Genomic DNA, 26422 nt, shown 5'->3' with positions numbered 1-26422 from the left:
CCCTTGTAATTTTTTTAAAACAAATTTGTGCTCGTTTTTACAAATTAAAAAAATGCCTTCTGACACATTACTTTAACATTAAAAACTTACCTACTTTAATGCTTTAAAACTAAATTGTGTTCTTCAACTTTTCAGCTCCATTTGGACATTTATCCACTTATTCACCAACTTTAGCTGTTGGGTCAGACTGAAATAACTTTCAGGGTAAATAAATGCAACAGTGGGTAAATGAACTGTATGTATATCCAAAAAAAAAAAAAAATCAGAAAATCTTAAAAGCAGAATTCACAGATATTTTAGCTTTTCAAATCATATACAGTAGTTCATCAGTGAGCAATTCAAAGTGTTTGCAGGTTTTGAAAAACACAGGGTTTGCTTATGGGATTTGACTCACACTTGCTACAAATCATTTCCCAGCCAACAAGCACCATGGAGACCGGAAATGCTAAAAGGAACCAGAGTCGACGGGATTTGATAACAACAGGTTGCATAACCTAAAAGATAATGCCGACACAGTTCAATCACTTCATGGAACAAAAACGACCAGCGAGCGCCCAGTTTCCTTTTAATCCCCTTGTAATCAAACATGAGCAACTTATGTGTGCAAGCGTACGTGTGTCGGAGGCGATGGTGAGCCGGCAGATGGCGCTTGGCCGCCCTGTGAAACCCTGCGGCAGCTCCGCGGTGCGTCGACGAACCGGACCGAGTCGGAAACCAAATCTCAAAAAACAAAAAACAAAAAAAACAAATCTCATTTCATTTTTTTTTTCTGGAGCCTAAACGCAAAACCATTCGTTTTGATGTTGTATAATATGGCTGACGAAGCTATGTAACGTGAGCGACACCTAAACACGAGCTGTGACAGAGGCGGAATCAGCTCCCAAGTTCGCTACGGATCCAGAACTATTCTCGTTAACTTGTGCTCTAAACTGTATCGGGGAAACTGGTGGCACGGGTGCTAATTTCTGATTGGCCGACGCGTTTGAAGACGGTCTAAATTACCCAATGAGCACACACCTGTGACTACGATGAAATATTAATGCGCCGACCGGAAATCGCCGCTCAGCCACTGCGGGGGGAACTATATTACTCGGCGGAAGACTAATAATTAAATAATGCCCCCACTGCATATGTATAGAATTGCTACGGCGGTTGTCATCTTAGTTCGTTATTTTGTTTTCCAAAGTTGTAAACCTGCACCCCGAGAGGACGAGAGGAGCAAATCTTCAACAGCACCAAACTTCATGTAAATATTTTGTGTACCTCTCTCTCAAAAAAAAAAAAAAAACCCAACAACAACAACATGGAAATCCCTCACGCGGTAGGCCAGCGGGCTCTGGAAGCCTTCTAAAGGAAATGAAATATTCAGTCCCAGTGACTGAAGAAGATAAACACAGGTACCTTGGCTTAATTCTTCACGTACGTTTCCTCTGAAATGAATCGTTTGTCATTCTGTCGTTTTTTCTTGACGTGTATTTAAGTTATTATCTACACCTCACACCCCAAAACACAAAAGCAAAAAAAAAGAAGAGGCGTTAATTTCCCTCCATTTTATTCAACAGGCCCTTGGTAGTTATGTGTTTAAATCATGTGGCAATTTTTAAAAATTATTTTTACATCTGGTTTTTACTAGAAAAAAAAAAGTTTTTTATTGGCCTTTGTATTTGGAAGGTTACTACATTTATATAGTGAACTAGGCAGCTGAATTTCACAGCAGTTACAGAATATCTGCCTGACCGTCTATGGAAGTTTTTCCCTGAGTTCTTGTTCTAGCTGAGGCAAGATGTTGAGGAGAGCATTCTCGGTCTCTTCTCAGTCATCTTGCAGCCGGTTGTGAGAAGAGACCACCGGGGTCTCACGGGAACCTGCCTTCCCCGCAAGGGGTGGGATGCAAGAATTGTTGCAAGGGACTGTCCGTGGCAAACCGATGGATGGCGCTATTTATGTCAAATCCACCCTCGGTTCCTTCGGTCCTATCGGCTCCCAATCGCTGATCCGGGGCCAGTTCAGTTCCACCGCTCAGTCAGGGCACGAGGCGGAGTGAGTGGGCGGCAGATGTCAGATCAGTAAGGGAAGGTTTGGGACGGCTGAAGAAGATCGTTTATGGGGCAACGCTGAGGTACAGAGCGAAGACCTCCCGTGCGACTGTTCCATGTGCGATCAGCTAGAATTACTTGTGGTGTAGGCTTACGAGGGACAAGTGTGTTTTTTCATGGGTCTGAATAAAGGGGTGGATGGGGGATGTGAAGTATGGATCTTTATCTAAGAGACAGCGAGAGAGAGAGAGAGAGAGAGGTGGGGGAAGGCTGCAAGCATGATGGGGGAGGCTGTGGATGCCACATGGTTTGAAGAGCAATGATGAGCTTTAAGAGGTGCAGAAGATTGGGTTTGAATTCGCCATTGATTTATCATTATCCTGGACACTGAACAACTTGACAAATGAGCCTCTTTGGTAGCTAAAATGTTCTCCGAGATTCAGGTCTGTGGAGGCTTTCTTACAAATGCAAGATGCTTAGGACCAGCAGATTGACAGGGGGCAGCCGTTAGAGAAACACCGGGGAGTGAAGCGAGAAATGTTCCTCATCCATGGGCCATTTTGGAGACGCTTCTCCAGAGCTGCGCCACCGGCTCGCAGCAATCTGTTGGTTCACTGTGAGGACATTTAAAGCAAAATCTGCCCCCCCCACCCCACCCGCTGCTGCAGCTTATGTTACAGCGTCACTATCAAATATTCATCCACGGAAAAATCTCTTTGATTCCGGTCGGTCACTTGGCCTGCAGGCAGGTTAAAGTCAGCCCAAACATGTAATCGAAACTAGAGCGTCGGCAGGCTTCAAGTCCCGCAAGGCTGACCTCTGCCTTCCTCCGCATTTGGTCCGTCAAAGGGGGAGACGCCGTGGGGAAGGTTTTGGTCTGCCGGTGCCATCCCGTTCATGCACGGAGAAAAAAGGAGGATGTCCGCTCCCTCTCCTACAGGTGAGTCCCCCCCCCCCCCCCGACTCTCTACGGAAGGGCTCTTGTTGAGCAGCCTGCATTTAATTTTTTTCCCCCCACTTCCAAGTTTCCCCGGCAAACGCTTACTGCGGTATTTAGTTGCAATGAGTTCATCTACGCGGAGCTGCAAGAACCTGCCTTCCGTTGACCTGACATGACCGGCTCTTAACAAGACGACAAAAGTGGTGGATCTGTTCCTTTATCAAACACATTCAGAAAAGCTGAGAAGATAAAGATGCATGCACATGCCCCAATTGAAGCCCATCATCTTTTTTTCTTTGGTTTTGTTTTTTTGGAGGGGGGCATTTTATATCTATATTTATCACTACTAAACTTCAAGTCCTAACAAGGAAATAAGAAGAAGAAAAAAAGGAGAATCAAATGTAAGAGATCGCCGTCGACCACCCAAAGTTATGGTGAGAGTATCGACGGAATATCAGCGTGATCTTTCCCCGGAGAGACCCACCGATCACTCGGTTAGAGGCCGATTCATCGGACAAATGGTGGGAAACTTTTAGAAGGTTAAATGAGGCTATAAGGAGAAGCAGATGAAGACTGAGGCTACTGACCTGCCGAATCCCAGCTGAGAAGTACAACGGAAAAAAATAATCAAAAAAAATAATAATCAAAAAAAAAAAAAAGAAAAGAAAGGAATAAAAGGAATGAATTGTGGGGCTGGCAGCGGACATTTGGTGCCATTGTGCGCAGTTTTTGGCGCAGCGGCCGCAGAGGCGCTCTGCTCCAAGCTCCCCCTCGCCCTGACGTCACCGATATTTCATTCAGATATTCTCGCCCTGTTTACTCCGGTTGGAGGAGCCGGTCGCGTTGAAAACTAGGGAGGACCACGTGATTCGCCGAACTATAGAGAAATGCTAATGTTTATATCTATATTCTTGCGATTCTTCTCGCTGTTGCCCACCTCAGACCGAACTGGAAATTCTCCAGTTTGAGGTGGGACAAAAAAAAAAAAAAAAAAAAAAAAAAAAGTCTACAGGCTCCTGAAAATGTGTCGGCTTGAAAGTGTCGCGTCGAAACATTTATTGCACCTGCACTAATATTAAATATGGTTTGAAATGAAGGATTTCGTTGCGTTTTTTGCTAAACGAAGCGACAAGATGCAGGGAGTGTCCCAAAAGCTCTGGGTTTACTTCTGTGGTCAAGCATGAAGCACATGCCACACGTGAGATTTGGTGAGACTTGTGCACTATTTTTCGTTCATCCGAAATATTTCTTAACGAAATCCGCGGATGTGTCAAGGGAAGAACTTGGATCAAATGTGGAAAACGATTAATTTCTACTGCTCTTACAGGGGTAGAGACAGAAATCTGGAAGAATGTGGATTGAAACTCAGTACAGTACAATTGGCCTATAGTTAGAATTTGAAAAGGATAAAATAATTAAGAAAATAATCACTTTCTGCTTGTGGAACATTTCATATGCCCATACTCTCTAGTTCCTGGGGGGGGAAATGACTCTTAGGGAAGATGACCTGCTTTGCAAACACTGTTTACACTTCCTCCTGGAGGATATAAAAAGTGAAGGATTGGTGGCTGGAGTGCATGAAGTTAACGACAAATAACAACCCCCTCACGAAAAAAAGAAAGGAGAAAAGAGAGAGACGAACTCAATGAACCCCTTTGAACTGCATTGACAGCAAAGCAGGGTAAAGGCAAATTTCCCCTGGAAGCCTACAGGGTGGGGATTGGGGGTTGGGTGGGGTTAGCTGGGGTGAGGGAGTCCAGGGTCTGCTCAGGAAAGTTGGTATTCACACAGCCCAGGAACCTGTATGTGCCAGTGAGGTTAAATGATCACAACTATCTGTTTTGGCCAAGGTAACCGAATGCCTATGGGCCAGGCTGACTTCAGTTTTCATCACTGCTTATTGAAGAACTGATTAAAACAAGTAGATACAAGTTCAAGAACCTTATGCGGCGATGAATCAGAAATCTTTATATGCTAAATATAATTATGACTTCCAGCTGATTTTCCCTACACAGCAAATCACCACCCACCTTTTTTTTAAAAATAGTTTCAGGGGATAAATGTTTTTTTGTTGTTGTTTTTTTTTAACTTTTTAAGTTAACAGACCATATTTCTTCCTCTGGCATAACAAAAGTTCGATTATGTGAAAACACAACTGACAACAGTGGAAATAAGCCTAGAATATTAGCTTTTTTTATCCCTTAATGAGTGTATACGTTGTAGCATATAAATCTATTCAGATGTTGTCAATAAACCAAACCAAAGAAAACCTACACGCTGTAAGTCTGAATTTCATATAGGCCTAACAGAGATTTGTTTTACCCCGAAAGGGTTCGCACAAGTCTGTTCTCCTAGTTACAGACAATGCACCTTCATTTGTATATTTTATTAATCATGACCAGACTTTTCATACAGGCAGAATTTTGATATCAAGTGTTACAGACGAGCAAAACCTTCCTCTAAATTTAATTACATTTACATTTTCATGCTATTATTATCACGGTTAGTCAGCTTGAAGTTATCAAAAATAACTTTACCATAACAAAATAGGCCAGTTCATAGTTATGTCATAAATATGAGTTGCAAAACGTCACGTGAAAAGTTGCTCTTTTTTCAATGTACTTGTTAACAAGTAGAAAAGAAGAAAAAAGATTGATGTGAATTTAAAACACAATTGAAAACAATCTTATCCAGCAGCATAAGGGAAAATAAAAAAAAGTGACTTGACCAAAATTTCTTGGTTATGTAAGAAATATGAGCTCATTATCTATTTGCAGAACTTCAAATGAAAAGTTTGCTGTTTTTGTGTGATATTCTACTCACCATAAATAGAAGTGTGAAAAAAATCACTGATCTGAAGTTAAAACAAGTTTGAAAAGAATCTTATCCTGCAGCATAAGAGCAAACAAACAGGTGGCTAAAGTATGACTTCCAGTCGGGGTTAACTATAAGTTTAAAAATAGGCCAGTTCATAGTCAAGTTGCTAATATGAGTTCCCAAACTTATTGCTAACTTCATTTGGAAAAACTACTTTTTCAAATTAAGTTAGCATAAAGACAAGTTAAAGGAGGCCAAATTATGGTTGTGGTGGTTCCACTTGGTGTTGATTATAAGAAAAACAACTCACGTAAAATAGGCTCACCACCTTTCGCAAAACTTCATTATGAAAAATTAGTTTTCTTTCGGTGCATTTCTTCACAAATAGAAACGTGGATAAAAGATAGCTGTCGAGTTTGAAAACAATCCTATCATGTGGCATAAAGATAAATTAAAAGGCGTCTAGAGTTGGTTGAAAAACCAACTAACTGAAGAAATTAAGTTGCATTTTCAGTTCAACTATAAAAATGGCCGATTCATTGGTATGTTATGTGAGTTCTTCAACGTTTTGCAAGACTTCATATGAAAAGTTTCTTTTTTTGGTTTAATGATACGATTCTCTTCTCCACAAGTAGACAAGCGGAAAAAAGATTGATGTTAGGTTGTAACAAGTTTAATAAAACAATCTTATCCTGTTCACAGGGCAAATAAAACCGTGGCTAAAGTGTGACATCTGGTTGGTGTTGATTTATAAGACAAACAATGCAAAATAAGTTGTTCCCTAAACTTTTTTTTCCCTCAAATTTTCTTCTGAAAAGTTGCTTTATTTTTAGTCTATGTGCTCACCTCCAAAACAAAACAGTGGGAAAAAAAATATGATCCGAAGTTAGAACAAGTTTGAAAACAATTTTATTCTGCAGTATAAATATAAAGGTGGCGAAAGTATTACTTGTTGTTGGTGTTACAACCAATGTAAAGAGAAGATGTTATATTTTCAGTAAAGCATGTATTCCCTTTAAGCCCCCTTTCTTTATACAAGTGACATAAGTTTGAGATGTTTCCTTTGTAGTTCACAAATGAAAGTCTTTTGCAGATTTAAACAGGTGTTCACGGTATGTTTAGGTGTCCTAAAATCTCCTCTAATCTCTGTTTCTGTATTCCAGTTGCCTCCCGTGACAAACAGGCACATCCAAACCCACCCGTGTCTACATTACTCCTTGTCGTTAGCTCGCTCACATGCCGGTGAGCCGCGCTGTGCTGATTTCCCCTGGCTTGTCCTAATCAGAAAAGGTCCTGTCGGGATATGAGTGAGTGGATAACATCTGACACTGGCATCCAACCCTGTGACCCAAACAGTAATTCTGTGGCCACTGCGGAGGCCTCCTCTACAAGCATCTTCAAAAACAGGCCTTTGCGCGGGGGCTGGGATGGATGGGTTGGGGGTAGGGGCAAAGCTCGTGAATTCCGGAGGGTGGGCCCTGTAGCCCTAGTGGGTGGAGATGGGCTTGTTGTTGTTTCATTCCACCAATGTGTTTTTCCTCATTCCTCATACCGGGGGAAAAGCCCCCTTGAGAAACGTCCCACCAGGGGTAGATGTGAGATAAGATGGGAAGTTTCTCAATGAACATGCTATACTTCAGGCTTGTTGTTAATCGATCTGGTGTGTGGTCTTGAGTAACTGCAGCTCCCGGCTAGACCTGCCCTTCTCTAGAGGGATTGTTCCATGTCGGCGGACGTTATATATAACCTGAATAAGCAGCAAGAGTTGTAGTGGAGTTTGAACCTGTGCAAAACTTTCACTTCTGTGGAAGAGACTTTATATCTGGGGTTTTTTTTTCCTTTTTTTTTGTGCGTGGGGGGGTAACACACATTTTATGATTTACATTCATAGCATTTATTAGAGTAAAAAGCATCAGTAAAGTCATAGGTATCAAACTGACAAAAGTTATGTAGCTATATGGAGATAAAAGGTCTATTGAATAACTTTTAATAACTCTGCTAAACTGTATTGTATTTAAGTTTTATCTTTAATAGTGGTAGTTTTTTTTCTTATTAACTTATCTTAAAGTAATCTGGTTCCCGTTCAGGGGAAAACATTTTCTTCACAACTTCTCATTTGCTTTATTCTTTTGTGATACAGAAGAGAAACCAACCCGTCTAACGCTTCAGCTGATGCCTTCCTGAGTGTGCAGGCTCTATCCTTTTATCCACCATTTAAATCCGGCACCATGAACATCATTAAAAACTATCATGAAATCCGTGCTCGGGCCACTGTCTGCTGCCCGAGGACGGATTTCCCAATGACAACTCAAGATCACGGGACTGACCACATCGGTTTCCAGGTTTGTTTTTCTGGGTTTTCTAGTCACATTCCAAAGCTGTGAGTTCAGCTCTCCTCTGGTGCCCACTATGATGCTGGGAGGTAACTGGTCGTACGGCTGGAGCACGAGCTCTGAAACAACATGTCCACGCACGGAAAGCAAGGAAAATGAACATTTACGTTTTGTTCTGTGTCGTTCTCGAGTCATTCTTGGTTTGAGGTAAAGGGAATTCAGGTCTCTCAGCGTGGTTGGTTGTTATTTCTGTAACACGTTTATTCAAGAGAAATTTGAATCTTACATTAAAGAGCAGGGTTCTGTCTTCTGGTCTGCAATCAGCTGTTTGTCCGGGGTAAAAGGAGACTGACAAAGACACAGGCAAAGGATGTACGTGCCTCCATGTTTTACTAGCATTGTGAATTTACTTTGTATCCGGTGTAGCAAGTTAATGTATCTTCCAAATCATTTAGTATTTTTAATTTAGTGTATAACAGATATCTGAGAGGATGCTTAGACACATATGGGTGGATGATTATTAACAAACACACCTGAGCTGTGCTTTAGGAAGGAAAAATTTTTGGGGCAGATTTTATCTTATTTTATCTAAGTTCTTTGTTTGCAATGTAATGTTTTTGTTGTTTTTTTTTTAAGAAGTTATGTTCAGGTGTGACAAAATGTTTCACCACTGCAATGGTATTTTTTGAGGTCTCCATGTTTTGCTGGAAACCAACTAACTAATATAATATGCATATTTATGTATTTATTCACATGTTTGTTGCAGCTCTATGAGGCAAACAATGCAATGCACAGGGCACACAGCTACATATCCATCCATGAACATCTTGCAGCGGGGAAATCTTGTACAATAAGCCTGGAAACCAGTAGGTCAGTCAGTGTGGATGCTGTGCCTTCGTGCCTTTAACTTCATCAGTTGCTTTTGTTGTAATGGCTCGATTGATTGTTTTTCCTGTGCAAATATCCCACAAACTTCACTTAAATTTAATTATAATTCCATCTAATCTCATCTCAGTGCACAATACCCTTCTGTGGCTACACCAGCCCCCTTAGGATTCAGTATTTATTTGCCACCAAAACACAGTGCAGGCTGTACATTTGCACTCTATGATATACGTGTTGTGGTCTATTGTTGCCCCAGTTGTAATCACACAACTGGGGTGCGTTTTCCCGACGGTTGCGAGTCCGATTCCCCCCCCCTCCACTCCCCTCCCTCTCTTCCCTGGGATCTCAGGGCAGAAATTAGTACCAAGAAAGCATGTAATTGACAAAGTCACGTGTTCTCACTACGGGAACGGGCACAGCCAGCTCGAGAGCGAATGAGAGCGAAGGAGAGAGAGAGAATCGGAGGGAGAGGGAGAGAGAGAGAGAGAGAGAGAGGCAGAGAGCAGTACAGAGGTGGTGTGAGTGAGGAGAGGGATTGAAGGGAAGAGAGAGAGACATGACAAAAATATCAAAAGGCAGAAAGCACGCCGTACCATGCGAGCTAAATTGGTGACCGATGGGATCGAGGATGTCGGATTAATGGTGACTACCGCAGCCCGTTTTCGCAGAGGAAGCTTCTCTATTGCAACTTGGGCGCAGAGGGTCCGCGGGGAAACATGGCCGAAGGTTATTCTACAATTATTTTCTATTTTCTGCTCTTAGTTTCTCTCTTCTTTTTTTTTTCCTCTCTCTCTCCTCCCAATCTGCTCGCGCGAGGAGGGGAGGGGAGGAATGGGTGAGGGAGGGAGGAAAGGGTGAGGGTGGGTGGGGGGGGTTGGTGTTTTTTTTTTTTTTTTTTGGAGGGGTGGGGTGGGGGGCAAGGTGCAACGTGATTATTGTTCCAAACCTTTCAAAAAAAAAAAAAAAAAAAAGGCGACCCGAGCCGCCGCTGCCGAGCACCGTACGTAACCGTGGTTCGCCGCGTCAGAGAAACGTGCACCGCCGGAGCCTGTGCGCTGCTCTGCCCGCTGGGCACGAGCTCGGGGAACCATGTGTACACCTGCCTTTTGGATCCAGTAGCCCACGACTCCACGGCGGGAGCGGGCTGCAGATGCACGAGGGGAAAACCCTCCACAAGTTACGCCGGCCGAGCATGCCCGTGCACGAATCAGAGGCAGTCATCTGTCATGGAGTAATAAACTACTTTTTTTCTTTTTTTTTTTTTTTCCTGGGGGGAATGTTTGCCTTGATGCACACCGGATCAGAGCACCACGCGCCCCCCGATCGCTAATGTGATGGCGAAAATAGTAGTGCAGGAAATTTCTACCGGCCCTGAACTTCACGTAGCTTGTGGAGGGGGATTCCCCCCCCACCCCCACACCCCCACGCTCCTTGAAGAAGTTTTTACACAACTGAGCCCCGTTGAACTTATATAGACCGGTATGCGCGCAGGGAAATCGCCATCCTGTGGTGTGTCTATAAAAATGTTCTAACTAGCTTCTTGTGTGCCCCCCCCCCCCCCCTTGTTTCAGGAGGGCCGGGTAAAGGTGGCGGAGAAGACCCCGCCAAGTCCGCCGAGCAGGAGGACCGGATTCGACCTCAGATCCTGTCGGGATTGGGCTTCTGCAAGTGGTTCAACGTCCGGATGGGCTTCGGATTTATCTCAATGACCAGCAGCGAAGGGAGCCCCGTCGACCCCCCTCTGGATGTTTTCGTCCACCAAGTAAGTTGACGCCAAAAGGAGGGGAGGGAAAAAAGGGAAAACACACACACACACACACACACACAAAACCACCGAGGAATAAACATCTGTTTTCTTTTGATGTGGCGCGCATCGGCCTCACCCGGCTCTGGTTTCCAGAACCGTGCAAAAGCGACGACTGATTCATTAGCTTAGATTCGCTTTCCCAACAATTTCACTGCCACTTCCAATCCCCCTTCTCGAGGCTGCCGCTGCTGCTGCTGCTGCTCCGGGCACCAGTCGGCGGTTGCAGTGAGGGCCTACCCCCCGGATGTTTTGCATTGCCCAACATGTTACTGGGGAATCACATGTTGTCCACGGGCTCGAAGGAGGGAGGGAGAGAAAAGCAAAACCGTCAAGTTTCCTCTTTGAGCCACATGCGTCCAGCCTTTCTCCTGCCTCGCTTCCCCCTGCATTGTAAAGGGAAAGGGGAAAGAAATGTCGTGTGGCTATGACACGCTTAGTTTCACACTTGGCCCCAATGGACCGCGAGAGCTTGCTCGAGACCCAGCCTGCCAACGTGTCGGAAAGCATGTGCTGTGTTTTCGTTTTTTAAAAAGTCAAAACTGTGCACGCTCACGCCGGGGCCGTGTTCCGGGAGGCTGAGCTCTGCTCCGTGTATTTCGAGACGCAACACCCAGTTTACTGGAAGCCGGCGTTCACGCTCACTCGTGTGATGTGAAGCCTGGTCACACAGCCCCGCTGTGGACTTGTTGTGCGTGCAGTCCGTCTCCGAGGCCCTTGTTTTCGACTTGTTCTGCAGCCAACAAAGAGCAGATGAGTCGTCCCTTCTTTCAGCCCCCCGGTTAAACCCCCCCCCTCTTTACGGTCCTATAAAGTGGCTTTAAAATCCTCGGGGAGGAACGACAGAGGATGAGGGAGAGGCATTTTCACCATTTCATTTGACACCCTCTCCTAGAAGTGTCCTCCTTGTGGGCTCACGGGATGTTGTGCTTAACTGGTGGCGGTGGTGGTGGTGCTGGGGGCAGATTAGGGGTCAGATGTCAGCATGTTAAGTAGCGTTGAATAAAAAAAAAACAGGGGTCCATTGATCATTATCAGGCAGCCTAGGAGTGTCGAGATATATAAATGTATGCCTTCACAAAGGCATTCATTTATTTCACTGTCTGCCCCTTTCTGGTGGAACTTGAATAACTCTGATTGTATGATTTTGTTTTTTAAGTTGCACGCCAGTGTACTACTGAGTTTGGCTTGGTTTGCAGAAAAAATGATGTGTTTTTTTCGTGCCTGTGTTTTCCACCAGTTTCCAGCGATGAATTTGGGTCTGTAATGCTGTGGTGTTTCATTTCACTGCACCTTATTTATATTTATTTTTATTCTTATTATATATTTTTAATTGTCCCTGACTCGTGTGACTTCCTTCATTGTGAATGTGCCATTAATCTCGACAAAGATAAAGTTGTGTATTTCTTATTGTTCCGTTGTTCTGAAGGTTTCAACAAAGTAATCTTTGATTTAGCCGTCAGATATAGAGCGATTCTAAATTCTGCTTGGTGGTAAAACGTTCACATTTTGGGTTGGATTATGTTTTGAACAATATGTTGACCTTGGCTAGATGGCATGGATTTGCATCGTCATGTGCATATCAAACAAAGCGTGTTTAATTTTCCGTCAGGCTCTGTATGCATGTGCATACACTTATTGATATGCAAGGACTGCTGTGAATATTTGAAAAGGAGCAGAGGTGCACATTGCCGTGCATATGGCAGCGTTGTGTTATCGGTTTTTGATTGATACTTTCATACTGTTGCTCCATGGTCTGAACCAACTGCATCTATCTACATACTCCAGGCTCTGGATTTCCCTGCTGGCCAGAGGTGTCTTGGAAGTAGATCAGGCCGGCAGGAGGGAATGAAGGTCTAGTCTGGGAAGGAGCCTAAAGAGCTGATCAGAAGTCTGATTTTTGTAACATATCGCGCAGGACAGGCCGGTGCCATGTAGTATTTTTCAAACGCATGATGTCATTTCATAGGCTCAGTCTAGGCACTCTGTTAATGAAGATGTAGAGAAGAAAATGGCGCAATCAGTAACAGCCAGGTTCTGCTCTGGATAATGACTTTTCTACCATAGTGTGTAGGGAGTTGAATTTTTAGAAGGTTTAAAAAAAAATAAAAATGAAAATTGTTCCAAAAAAAAAAACAAAAAACCACATAGATTAATTGACTAGCATACAATGAATCATATGTTTATACTAGTGCGTTTCCCCCCAGCATTTCTAATCGTGTGTTTACACTAATGATACAAGTGTCGTTCAATGCAGAGAGCAGACATTATGCATTCATAATCACATTGTCATCTTGAATGCACCCAATTCCTTTGCCAGCGTTTGCATTCATCTGCATGCTCACATTAAATCAGTCACTCATTTTTGTCTGACTGTTCTTTCCTCTCTCTGTCTCTGCTGGCAGCCTGAAGTCATTTGGACAAATTGATGATATTTCGCAGTCTTTACATTTATGAAATGTTCAGATTTGGGCTCAATGGGCTTCAGTGTCTGAAATCTCTATTTTGTAATGAGTGTTAAGAGTATTGCCGTTGGGATACAAGTAGGGCTGAACCTAACTATTATTTTCATAATCAGTTAATCAGATGATTTTAAAAACAAAAATTAATTAATGTATCATTTTGTCCATAAAATGTCTGCAAATAGTGAAAAATGTCTGTCATAATTCCCCACAGCCCAAGGAGATGTATTTGAATTGCTTGTTTTATTTGACCGATGGTCCAAAATCCAAAAAAAGATAATCGGTTCAGTATCGTTAATGACAAATAAAAGCATCTAATCCTTACATTTGAGAAGCTGCAACTAACAAAGGTTTGGCAGTTTTGCTTAAAAAATGACTCAAAGGAATATTCGATTATCAAAATAGTTGAATTCTCTGTTGACCAACTAGTCGATGAATTGTTGCAGCTGTACGTAAAACTGATTGTAGCAAAGGCAACATTTTCTAATCAGTGGCATGCTAACAAGTAGACCTGCGTAAACAAGCTTTTATTATACAAGCTGTTGAAAGAGAGAGTTTGGCTTGAAACAAAGATCATGCAATACTTTCTGCATTTATGATAAACGGTAAGGAGTCAGTTGAACGTAAAACAAGAAGCAGTGGAAAGATGGCAGATATATTCCTACACCACACCTACCCTGATATGCACAAGAGACAGAGACAGAGGTAAAACTATGGGGAGGGGAGAAGGGAGCATGAGGACAGGAGAAAGGGGGGGAGAGAGAGGAGGAGGGGGGGATGTGGGAAAAATAAGTGTGGGTGAGGGGTTGGTGTTGCGGGGTAAGGGGTGGGGTGTGCTAGTGGTAGCTGAGGAGGAAAACATGAGCGAGAGGTTGGAAAAAGACGAGGGAGCGGAAGAGCAGGACGTAAGAGAAGGGAGGGTGAGAGTGTGAGTGTGTACGTGGGTGTGAGTGAGTCAGTGAGAGGGTCCCCGCCCGACCACGAGTTCTCTTCCTGGGAGGCCTCTTCATCAGGGCTCCTATCTGATCACTTCCTTTCTGGAAGGTGTGTGTGTGTGTGTGTGTGTGTGTGTGTGTGTGTGTGTGTGTGTGTGAGAGAGAGAGAGCGAGAGAGAGTAATTAAGCTTCTTCGCCCGCTCTAGCTCTCTGCTTAGGGATTCTGCACACATGCCATTTCATTATCTCTGTTTGTCAACCCCTTCTCTACCTGAGTATTTTTTTCTGCGTGTGTGTGTGTGTGTGTGTGTGTGTGTGTGTGTGTGTGTGCATGTGTGTGAGTTCCTGCTGGGACATTGGGGGTGGGGTGGGAGGTGGGGAGGGGGTGCTCTCTCTCCTCAGGCATTCTTTAAAAAGAGGAATTTCTTTAAAGACAAAAAGGCAGGAGGGTTGGGTGGGGTGAAGGGGTGTGTGGCGGTGAGGTGGGGGGCTGCTTGCCCTTGGTCGGTAATCAGTTTGAAATGTTGAACAGTTTGCTGCTGCTGCTCTTATTCTCCTGAAACCTCCCGAGTGTGTGTTCAATTTATGGAACCCCTGTACGTGTGTGTGTGTGTGTGTGTGGTTTTCCTACTTTCCACTCTTAACCACCAGGTTGTCGATGTCTACATGTGAACTGTTGTAAGATGTTTTAGGTTTTGTGTGTCTGTGTGCGTGTGTGTGTGTGTGTGAGTGCACGAGGGAGAGTGTGTGTTTTGTGTAGCGAGGTTAAAGTGGGCCCCTAGTGAGATTAACCTCTGGTCCGTGTCACCGTTTGGCATGCAGGCCCCACCCATCTCTGCCTCCAGATAGCCAGTATCAGGCTTTGTCTCTCCTGCAGCCACACTATCCCCCCCACCCACCCTCCTCCTCCTCCTCCTCCTCATCCTCCTCCTCCTCCTCCTCGCACCAACCCACCCTGCTCTTCTGCACATCAAAAAACGCAGGAGAAGAAGAAGAAAGAGGAGTCACATGACTTCCTTTTGAGGAGCTGGCCACATACAACGGAGTGATTGGTAATTGCAAAGGTGGTGAAGCAGAAAGCAGAGCAGGGCTAAAAACAAGTCGCAGTTCACCTGAAAAACAAAGGGGGTCCAGGTCAACTGGTCATGTGAGTAAAAGTTAATTGTTGTATGTTTGCCCCTCTGACGTTAATTAAATTGAAAAATTCTATCAAACCGAAACATTTCAACAATAAAACACTAATCAGTAATTATGTCTTTGAAAGAGGCTTTTTTTATGCACTTTAAATTTTTTGACTTTTTGGCTGTTTAATTGTCTATGCAGAATAAAGAAATTTTTGCATGGTAACAAAGCTAAAAGGGTTGCAGCTCATCATTTTCAGTATTGATTGATCTGCAGATTATTTTCTTGATTATTTTAAATCTTACAAAATGACAGAAAATAGTCCCAGTAATACTTTCCACAGCCCGAGATAACATCTTAAGATAGGTTTTTTTTTTTTTTTTAAATCTAACCAACAGTCAAAAACCCAAATATATTCACTTTACTATTATGTATGACAAAGAAAAGCATCGAATCCTCAGCTTGAACCAGCAAATGTCTGAAAAATGTCTAAAACAATTACTATTATCAAAATAGTTGCAGATGAGTTTTTTCTGTCAATCAACTAACCATCTGTAAAAGACAGAGGATGAAAACAATGCTTTAAAAGAATATCTAGGTATATAGTATATGGCAAAGCGTGTGTAAAAATATTTAAAAAATTAGTTTACTTTTGGAGAGATTTGTCAAAACCGGTGGTTGACATGCTTCGGTAAATGGTTTTGAAATGGAGATAATTCACTTTCAAATTCCATTCAAAAGAGCAGGAAAAAAAAGGGTAAATAAATGTCATACATTTTCTTATGAAAAACGGTTTTCACTGATAAGATAATGTGTGAAAATTAGATCTAAAGTGGCAATGAAAGTGTCTGAAGCAGGTTTTTTTGTAATCCATAGACATAGGCCTACATTAGACCACATTTTGCTCACCTTTATCTCTTCGGCGAATCGGCTTATAACCCACGTCCCACCTCTGTCAAGTCTGACATGCGTCATTACTTATTTTCCTTGCTGGACAGGTTGAGTTAGGTGCCTAAACATACACAAGAAACAACAGTAGTTTCTGTTTTTTTTTTTGCCTCTGCAAATGTAGTCAACTGTAATAAGACCAATTAAGTAATGGTCCCGATTCAAACCATGTGCAATGACAATGTTGCTTGTACAATTTAAACTAACGAATGTGCAGCTTCATATTGGAAAAAATAAGTTTGTGTTAATACCGTCCATTTTTTGTGGGATTGTATTGTATAATATCAAAAATGTGACAGATAATTCAAGTAACAACCATTTTTATTCATCAGTCAGTTTTTATATATTTTGTATTTGGTGGGTGTCCTGTCTTCGAATGGTCCACACTGAATTTTTTAGAGCAACCCCACCATTTCTGTAAAAAAAACAAAAAACAAAAACCATATGCTTTGTAGTAGTGTTTCTGTTGTGAATGGGTTCAGTTATTAGCAGGCGGTGTGTTTTATCACCGGTCACCTCAGCTAGGTTCATTTCCCCTCTCATGCTGATAAACGTAGCAAGATGATCTAGTGCTTCCGCCCCCAGATCAAATATTTGCCCCAGTCATAATCGGGGGGTGTTGGATGTTGTTAATTTGAGGCAGGGGGAAACATGAAGGCTTTTAAGTGTTTGATGGGGGTTGGGCAGGGTTCAAGGGTCAGGGCCACTAATGACAACGTGTTGAGGAGGGCTGGGGTGTCAGCGTCATAAGAGCGGCTCTGTTGGTGGTTTTCACCGGCGTGTTTTTTTTTTTTTTCTCCTCTCCTTCATCCAGCTTTTCTCGCTTCTTTTCCTCTCTCCTCTTTCTTCTTTGGTTTATATGCGTCCTGTCGGGTTATGTCCATCTGAGCTGATGTGGCCCAGCTTTGTCCACTTAGCATTTCCTGTGTGTAAAAAGCTACTTAATGGCACCACGCCACATGGCGACCACCATCTCCCTCACGCTCACCCCCTACACACACCCCCTTTCCTCTTAATATGAGCACAATCCAGCACGCGGCTCCGTGTGGGCCACCTCTGATTTAAAGCATCCCATAATTAGCCTTTCCATAGCTGGTGGTCACCATGGAGAGAGGCTGGCGGAGGGTGGTGGGTCTCCTCTCTCTCCGTTTTCCCCATCCCCTCACGTTACAGCTTCCTGTATTGATTGCTGGACCTGGTGATGACGAGGGCTCGGCCAATGAAAAGGAGGGCTATTTCTATCCAGGATGTTGGAGTCCGTATTGATCGCTGGCTCCTTCCTACACACACACAATCACAGACATGCTCCAACAGTCACACACTTACACACATTTAGGGCTATAGGAAGATATCTGTTACCTATAGGGAAGCTTGTAAGCATAATCAAACCATTTTATGCCGGTATCCATTTTGTTGGATCAGTTTCTTCAGTTTTTGGGTCGTGACAGTTGCTGCTGGTGGTTCTGAGTTACAGTGCAGAGAGCTGGTGTGGTCCGCCAGTCGGGCAGGGGGTGGTGCTGGGATAGTTGTACCGCTGACCCCCCGATTTCTGGTGCTGACCTGTGGGGCTCCTGATCAAATGGGGTTTTGTGCCTGGGCTCCCCTGAAGTCCAGCCACTGATCAGGAGTTGCTCCTCCATTGGAGCTGAACAGAATGTGCTGGAGGCATTTCCATGAACACCACCACCCCCCTCCCCCACCCTCCAAACTCCCTCCAGCACCCCCCTGCTCCAGGCCACTCCTCCATTTTGTGTTCGCCCTCTCTCTTTCTCTCTCTCCCTCTGACGTTCCCTCATTCCCTCTCCCTAGCCGTGCCCTTTCCTGACCTCTGTGCGTAAACTGAAACGGGTCAGGACACCCGCCAGGTCACTTGAGAGGAGGGGGCTCGGGTTGCGGGTTCTGATTTGTGAAGTGTTTTTTTTTTTTTTTTTTTGTTCACACACATTGACACATGCATACACCCGCTCATACAAGCACGCACACACACACACAGACACACACACGTAAAGCCCCATGCTGCCTTTTATTACATAATTGCGGAGACTGAGCTTTGGTAAACCCATGCTTCAGAAATTAAACTCTTTGACATGAAGGCATGAGTGTGATACCATGTCCTATATGGGGGAGATCTGTGTGTGTGTGTGTGTGTGTGTGTGTGTGTGTCTGTGTTTTCCTGCATTTCTGCAGAACAAAAGAGGTTGTGTGGTTTCCTCACTGGTGCATTGTGGGCATTGAGGGGGTTGGAGAGGGGGTAGGGTGCTGAGACAAACCACTCAACTTTGACCTGGAGAGACAAGCTGCCTGTGGACTGGAGACAGGAGAGGAAGAGGAAGGGCTCATGCGCCACACAGTCTACCAGTTGATAATTATTCTTCATTATTCAGAATACGGTGGGTTTTTCTGGGGGGGGATGGGTGCAATTTTTTTTTATTTGCTCTTTACCAATTTACGCTGCAGGAATGCCTCTCAGTCACTGGCATGGTCTAATGATGGAATTCATAAAATCAATTGGCGGTTCAATTTGAATGTTGAAACAGCTTGAGGCTCCTTTGTTTGTCGTTCATAACAAATAGAAAGCCAAGCACGCATGTAGGCTTGTCCTGGCAGTTTTGGTTGATGTATTAATAAATTATTGATCGTCGAATTCTTGGAATTCATTGTTTTTGCAGCACAGGCACTTGAGATCGACCCTTATAAGCTCAGTTTGTGACTCACCTCATCGTCCCTTCTGTTCTTACATCTGTTTTGTCTCTTTCATTCCCTCATCCTCGTCCTTCCTTCAAGGCCAAATCCAATACCTGAATGCACGAAATTTATGAGTCGTCCATCAGCAATTGATGAGAAGCAAAGTGGCCTTGGCTGTAACCCTCGCCAAAAGCAGCGAGAGAAAGGAAAATCATTCTGAGAGAGAAACGAATGATTGAATTTGTGGTGAACTACCTGTATCGAATGTTTCAACACTGGCGATTTTCCTTTCTTTTAAATTGTGGAAATGTAAAAGTGTGTAAATGAGGAGGAAGAATAGCTTCAAATAAGTTTGATATTAAGGCAGACGGCACAGTTGTTCTGTGTAAACGTTTTTGTGGGGAAAAAACAGTTTTTTAAAATTTATTATCTGTGTTTCAGTTTCTCTAAATTGAAGCACAATTTGTTCCTTGTGATTGCTTTGATTCTGTGTGATATCGTTGGAGTGCCTTTTGAATTTGACACAATTCATAGCTCCTTTTCATTCGTATTTACTTAAGACAGATGTTTATATTCTAAAAAATAAATATATTTTAAAAAATCCAATTACACACATTTAAAATGAATCGAAATAAGGCAAATACATGTTCATGTCTGTATTTGTGTTTTGGAGGGTTGAGGATTTTAAAATTCTGTCATTGAATTCTGTATATCACAAGCCCTAAGAAACATTTTTAGCAGCAAAATTTTAGTTGAGATGAGGATGCGAAGAAACTGTAATAACCGTATAATTTTCCATTTAAAAAAAAATAGTTTTTATGTATTAAGAGTATCTGTCATACAAAAAAGTTTTAGATATTTAGTTAAAGTTAGGTATAAAGTTAATATTAAAGACTAACTAACTCATCTAAGTGGTCTAAGTCGACCTGTATGAATGTTTGTAAATGGTATTGCATGAAAAATTCCTTTTTAAAATAACCTAAAACTGATTTATTTAATATAGGTTTAATAAAAGTTTTAATTTGTCTAGCCTGATAAGCTTTTCATGCATTTTGAAAAGTCTTTTGTTTTTGATTTAGTAAATATCATTAGAATTCTTTTAAAAAGAGTATGGAATAATTTTGAGTCGAGAGTGTGTTAAATAAACCGTGCTCAGTGTTGTGACATTGTCAGTCAGACCATCTGTCAACTGCATTTTAAAAGGTTTACTAAAAAATGCAAAGACAGTTCTTTTATTTTGAGTATATTGTATTACTCATTTGATTTTTTTTTTTCTCAATTAAATTAGGTTTAGAAAATAAGGGGCTTCCTTATGAAACAAGGTTTAAAAAATAATTTTATTACGCTTATTCTTAACACTCTTGTTTTTCAGAATCATACAGTAAAATAGCCACTACTTCTAACATAATTTTCCACTCTTATGTTAACCCTGTTTTATCCTAAACTTACCTTTATTTCAATGTAAATAGTGATAATCATATCCACCACAGTGTTGTGGGTGCCAACTCTATTCTTAGTTTGTAATTAATTCACACGCCGTTTTTTCACTTGCACACTTCTCATTGCTTTATACATTCCCACTTTTTAAATTCTCGCTTCCATATTCATTTATATCTACCAACAGACCAGCTATGGAGCACCTTTAGCCTCCTGTACTTGCAGTCGTTGAAACGGTCATTGAAACGGGCGAGCAAACGCTGCTGAGCTCCTTCTTCTATAGTTTCACATTTGATTCCGTCTGATCATTTCCTCCTTTTCTTTTCCCCTGTCTCCTACACATCTGTCTCTACAGGACGCACGGTATTTACAGAACGCCTGTGTGGTATTTATAGGACTCGATGTATAGTAGGTAGTAGGTTTGCTCTGAACACTGCGTGCCCATGTGGGTGTGTGTTTACCTATGCCGAGATCTGCAGGGCTCCCTGCGATTCATGAAGGTCATTGATACTGCGCCTATCAGCCATCCGTTCTGTGCGATCAACGAGACATAAATCATTGCCCTGTGGTTACGTACTAACTAAATCAATAATTCTGATCATGTAGATAAGATGGATGGTGGATGTGCTGAGAGAAGATGATTTGCAAGAATGTGACACTCTTGTCTTTTCTCCCCCGCAGAAAGAATAGGAAGTGGTGTCTCTGCGAAAACTAGATAAACGCCAGTGTAGCAAGTCCCTCTGTGCACACATTGTCGTGACAGTTGGTGGAAACCACATACGGTCGATCCACCATGTTGAAAATGATGTGTTCATTGTGAGCTACTATATGTTTGCTGCAAGCAGCAGTCCCCCCCCCCACAATAAACTTGCAAGTGCTAATAAGGCTCAGTTCCTCTGTGGCAGTTATTTGGAGGATGCAAAGTGTTGATTGGACCACAGTTTGTTCGCTCACGGACCCGACAATATCTCTGGCAACTGTTCACTCAACACTTGCGTTAAAATCACACCGATGGGTGTGGACATACATACCATTAATGCTGAGCTTTAAATTGAGTCTTTTCATTATAAAATTACCTTTCTGCTTCTACGGAGGCTCTCGTTCTCTCGCCTAGACCATTCGTATGTGCAGGGTACAGTCTTTGTCAGTTTAGTATATCATTCAAGGTTAATAAAAATACCCATAAGAACCAGTCAAGGTAAAGCACATCGCAATACCGCTTTATATTTAAAGCCTTTTAAAAATTATATGTTGGAGATATTTGAATTGCCTTTAATTGGTTCCCAAATGATTCGCCACTATTCAAGAACATGTGGATGTCTAAGATAATTTAATTGACTTAGATATTCTTACTGCTGTCTTACACTGAATTGTATTCTTACAAAATTTTACAAATCATACATACGTATGTACTCCATCAGAAATCGTATTATATAGATTATATATATATATATATATATAGATAGATAGATATAGATATATATAGAGATAGATAGAGATAGATATATATAGAGATAGATATATATAGATATATATAGATATATATAGATATAGATCATTATTATCGTCAATCACCCCCACAAATACAGGTGAAACTTTATGTTTAAATATTGAAATTAGAGCAATTTCAAGTAACACGAGCACTAACTTATGCCATATTTTAGCCTCTGACTTAAATACACACTCTTCTGTATTGTACAAATCATCATTTGGGGAAAAAAAAAAAAAAAAAAAAATCTGCCACTGTTAAATGGATAATAGCTTTTTTTATTCTCCCTACAGAGCAAACTGGTGATGGAGGGCTTCCGCAGCTTAAAGGAGGGTGAGCAGGTGGAGTTCACCTATAAGAAGTCTTCTAAGGGCCTGGAGTCCCTGCGGGTAACCGGACCTGGTGGGGGACCCTGCGCAGGCAGCGAAAGGAGACCCAAGGGGAAGGTCCCACTCCAGAAACGCAAACCAAAGGGAGACCGGTGAGTGTGATAAAATCACCAAGCACGAAAATGAAAGCAAGGAATGATTTTTTTTTTTTAATGTGGTCTGTGCCTGCAGGAATCTCAGTTAATTAATTAATATATATGTCCGCACATCTCAGCAGTCTGGGCCTCTTCTGAAAAGACCTGGATGTATGTGGGCTTTGGTAGTTGCAGGTAGGAGACATGTTATACCTACATCTCACTGCAGTGAGCTATTTCTGAGTGGGCTGAGATTATAGATTAAATCTATTCAATCTGCCCGAGTACATGCCTGTTGCTATGGTTATTGAGCACCATAATAAGGAATTGAATAGGGCACTTTGCCTGCCATTGCTGCTATTTTAAATCAATTTGCCAGCTTTTACATTAGAGACGGCTTTAGCAGAGGGATGGATTGGGCTTATATGCATCTCAATGCGGCAGTAGCTCAATCAATTGTTTTGTCCTCGGTTAAATCCTGAAGGGTGCTTTGCGAAAATCTGTCAGAGCGAGCCATATGGAGCTCCTTGGAAATGCCCGGTGGTTTGAGCACGGGCGGCTGTGTTCCCTGTCCTCCTGCGGACAGAGAACGCCTTCATCCGATGTATAGCGAAAACCTGCCAGGCACAGCCGAGTATACATACTGTATCTGTTGTAGGAAGGGGTCACGAGCACAAGGCTACATTTACATTCGAAAGTCCGGCTCCGCCGCTCTCTGTGTTGCCGCATCACAGCTGCCACGGTTGAACAACCCATGTGCCGTCCGGTTTTTTGAGGTATGAAAAGAGAAGCTTTCGTCGGAAAGGAGGAAACAGTACCTGGGAGAGAGAGGCTCCCTGATTGTTTTACAACGCTGAATAATTCAGTATATCTGGGATCAATGATCCAGTGTTGGGTCTAGTGTCTCTACCTTCTGCTAAGGTGGGAGCAAGGCGCTATTGGATCCAGATACGGCAGGTAGATCTCAGTGATGTCATCTGTCTTTTTGTGAGCGCGCTCAGTGCGAGCGGCTCCTGTGGCAGCTCCTGCTCTGACCCCTGCTGGTCACTCCGTTACGCAACTAACTGTTGTGTAGTCCGGCTCCTCAGATCCCAGCTGTCTCGGTGGGTTTGATGCTCGCGTGACCCGCTCCAGAAAAATCAGCGGCCGTGGAAATAATGACTGAAGACGCTGATTCTGAAAGCAGTGCATTTTTCTGGAAAACAAAAATGAGTAAACAAGCAGGGTCATTATAACTGGTTGTTGAAGGATGTTCTCCAAATGCTGCAGAATTTTCTTGATTGCTCAGACTCTTCTCTGTCACCATTTTGCTGCCAAAAATTCTGCCTCCCAAAGAAAATGTCTCTACAACAAGTTACAGTTAAACGTCGCTAAAAGTGATGGACAAAGTGATGGTTTTCAGTTGTCTTGTCTTCGTCAGGGTGGTATCGGAGGTGGTCTCCAGTTTCTTTATATGGAATATTGCTCATTGGTCATGTGACTTGTAAATCACCATAACTACATAGTATCCAAGATGATAGTCTTTTCAAAATGGTTAACCTTAATTGATAAAACAGCTGTAGACATGACAACTTATTGTGCAGTGCTAAAGAGCAAAAGTGCATAGTGTTAAGCAAGTTCCCTGAGGAGATTAATAAAGTTTTTTCTGATTCTGATTCTGTATTAAGACTAGTCTGTGTGCCAATGCTTCTTGATTTGGCAACGCTTGTCGCTCAGAAGAATTTAGTCGTATTTCTGACTCTGTGTTGTTTTCTGTAAATGTTGAAATTTAGATCATTTTTAAGCCTTTGAATCAAATGAACTGATTAAACGGTTTGTCTTTATACTTAGCCACTGCATAATCTGAGATGTATAATATAACACTTTAATTTTAATTATGATTTTTCTTTCGTGAAACTTTATTATAAAAAAATATTAGAAACCTTAAAATAACCTTAAATCTACAATAGATTAATACATTTATATTGCTACCTGTGGATTTGGAATATAAAAAATATATAAATAACCCTGATCTATTGTTATAGCTCTTTTAAAAAAACACCATAAATTAATTTAAAGATCAGTAATGAAAGTATATTTTATGACATGAATTTATTTCTAGTTCTATGAATCCGGGTTGTGAGGACACTTGCTATTAGCATCTTAAAACTTGCCGTTTAACACTTAACTAATATACTGTATTTTTTTTCATTTTTTCCTGTTATCAGCAACTTAGCTGTAATTATAGTAAAAAGACTTTCAAAATATGTTCTTGTTTTTATAAGAAACATGAACACCAGTCCGTTATATTTCTTTGTTCAAACTTTTTTTTTTTTAATCGGATGTAAAGTATTGTATGAACGTTAAATGCTCCCTGGAGATAATTCAGCCCATTTTCAGAGGCAGTGAAGGCTGAGACACACTTTCACGATTTGATGTCTTAGGTCGTGGTAGCAACTTGCTGACATACTGGTTTACTGTGTTCGTGCTCCTTTTTTTTTTTTTTTTTTTTCTTTTTTTCTTTTTTCTTGGCTGTCGAATCAGATGCATCTTAAAATCCTTAGACTTGATCACTGTTTCGTGATGATGAGCTTCTGCTGCTTTCAGCCTCCACGTAAAGACAACATGACTTTTGTTTGGCCTTTAAATCAAAATCAACGTGAAACCCCGGTGATGTGTTAAAACAGTGAATATGTCATGTGTGCTAGATTGAATTGCTTAAGAGGTATTAAGCACTGAACGGCAGACCAGCAATAAAAAAGACGCTGAACCCTGAACAGTGAGTCGTTTAGGACATTAAGCCTCAAATAAATGCATCTGATGTCTAAAGCGGCAGACATTGCCCATATGTCCATTCGATTTGATGCCGTGCCAAAATGACTGATGGCGTCTTGACAGGCTGAAATCTCAGCCCCCTTCACAGTTTTCATCGCCGCTCTCTCAGCACCCTCGTGCTTCTTGTCAAGTGTAATAACATGGTGTAGCTCGGCATGCCACAGAGTGCCACTAACATTTGATCCAGAGCAGTATCATGTGTCATACTCCCATCTAGTGGCCAATCCAAGCTGGAGCATGTATTTCAACTTTGCAGTTCTGATATTGTATAACAATATCCACCTTTTTTTTTTTTTTTTTTTTTTAAAGTAGACTCATGTATTTATTTTTTATTACAAATAAATTCCAGTGACAAAGTATTCTCTATAAATGGTGTTTTATTCATGAAACTAAGGAATGAAGTGGTGAAGGTTTCTGCTTTTTGTTGCTCTTGGACAGTTTTGTCACCATCCCGTGTCTTCTCTCGCCCCTCCACCACTTGCAGCTGTTATAACTGTGGAGGTCTGGATCACCATGCCAAGGAGTGTGGCCTGCCCCCCCAGCCAAAGAAATGCCACTACTGCCAGAGCATCACGCACATGGTGGCACAGTGTCCCCACAAGGCGCTGGCGCCCGCCACAGGCTCTCAGGACCAACATGCGTCTACCTCGGCCTCCAGCCCAGGGACCGGGCCCTACCTCTGCCCCCTGGAGGAGGAGGAGTGCTCAGGCTCGTCTCCCCTGGAGGGCTCCTCCTCCTCCCCCGAGGAGCCCCACACACACCGCGGCCCCCGGACCCAGAGGTGGAGGAAATCCTGAAAACAGCCCATAGAGGTGAACCTATCACCGCTAGCCCCCGACCCTCATATCTCCCCTCAATCAAGGATACCTGAAGCCCCCCCACCCCCCCCTCATCTACCTCACACCGGTGAAAAAAATGGGAGGTCTTAATTTCTTTTCTTTTTTATTTTATTTGTTTTTTATTTTTCTATCCAGCGCAGCTATGGCAACGATCAACGGGGTACGGACGTGCGTGAATGTGTGTGACTGACTGACTGACTTGCAGCTATGGCAACCACCGCTGGAATGGTGACTGCAGGGAATGACTGTTTTTCTTGTTTCAATCAGTGCAGCTCAAGAGTGAAACAACGTGGTATGAATCTTGTTTTCATGATTTTTTTTTTTTTTTTTTCCCTCCTTGTTTTCCCGTTTGGACCTAAGTGTTGGCCATTTTGAATGCTTTTTCCTTACAGATGTTGTCGACTATAAAGCCG

The 26422-nt window shown here is 42.4% G+C and overlaps 1 protein-coding gene across 1 annotated transcript; it reads left to right on the top strand.

Moving 5' to 3' along the window:
• The first annotated feature begins 9633 nt into the window (after positions 1–9633).
• On the top strand, positions 9634–25967 carry lin28b (lin-28 homolog B (C. elegans)). Its single transcript, XM_040125729.1, has 4 exons — positions 9634–9737; positions 10583–10773; positions 22187–22374; positions 25655–25967. Exons 1-4 carry the CDS (start codon positions 9728–9730, stop codon positions 25965–25967), a joined length of 702 nt encoding a protein of 233 aa, XP_039981663.1. The 5' UTR covers positions 9634–9727.
• Positions 25968–26422: the final 455 nt, after the last annotated feature.

Source organism: Xiphias gladius, chromosome 4 (genome assembly GCF_016859285.1).
Source record: "Xiphias gladius isolate SHS-SW01 ecotype Sanya breed wild chromosome 4, ASM1685928v1, whole genome shotgun sequence".
NCBI lineage: Eukaryota > Metazoa > Chordata > Actinopteri > Istiophoriformes > Xiphiidae > Xiphias > Xiphias gladius.
This window is presented reverse-complemented; position numbering and strand designations above follow the sequence as displayed.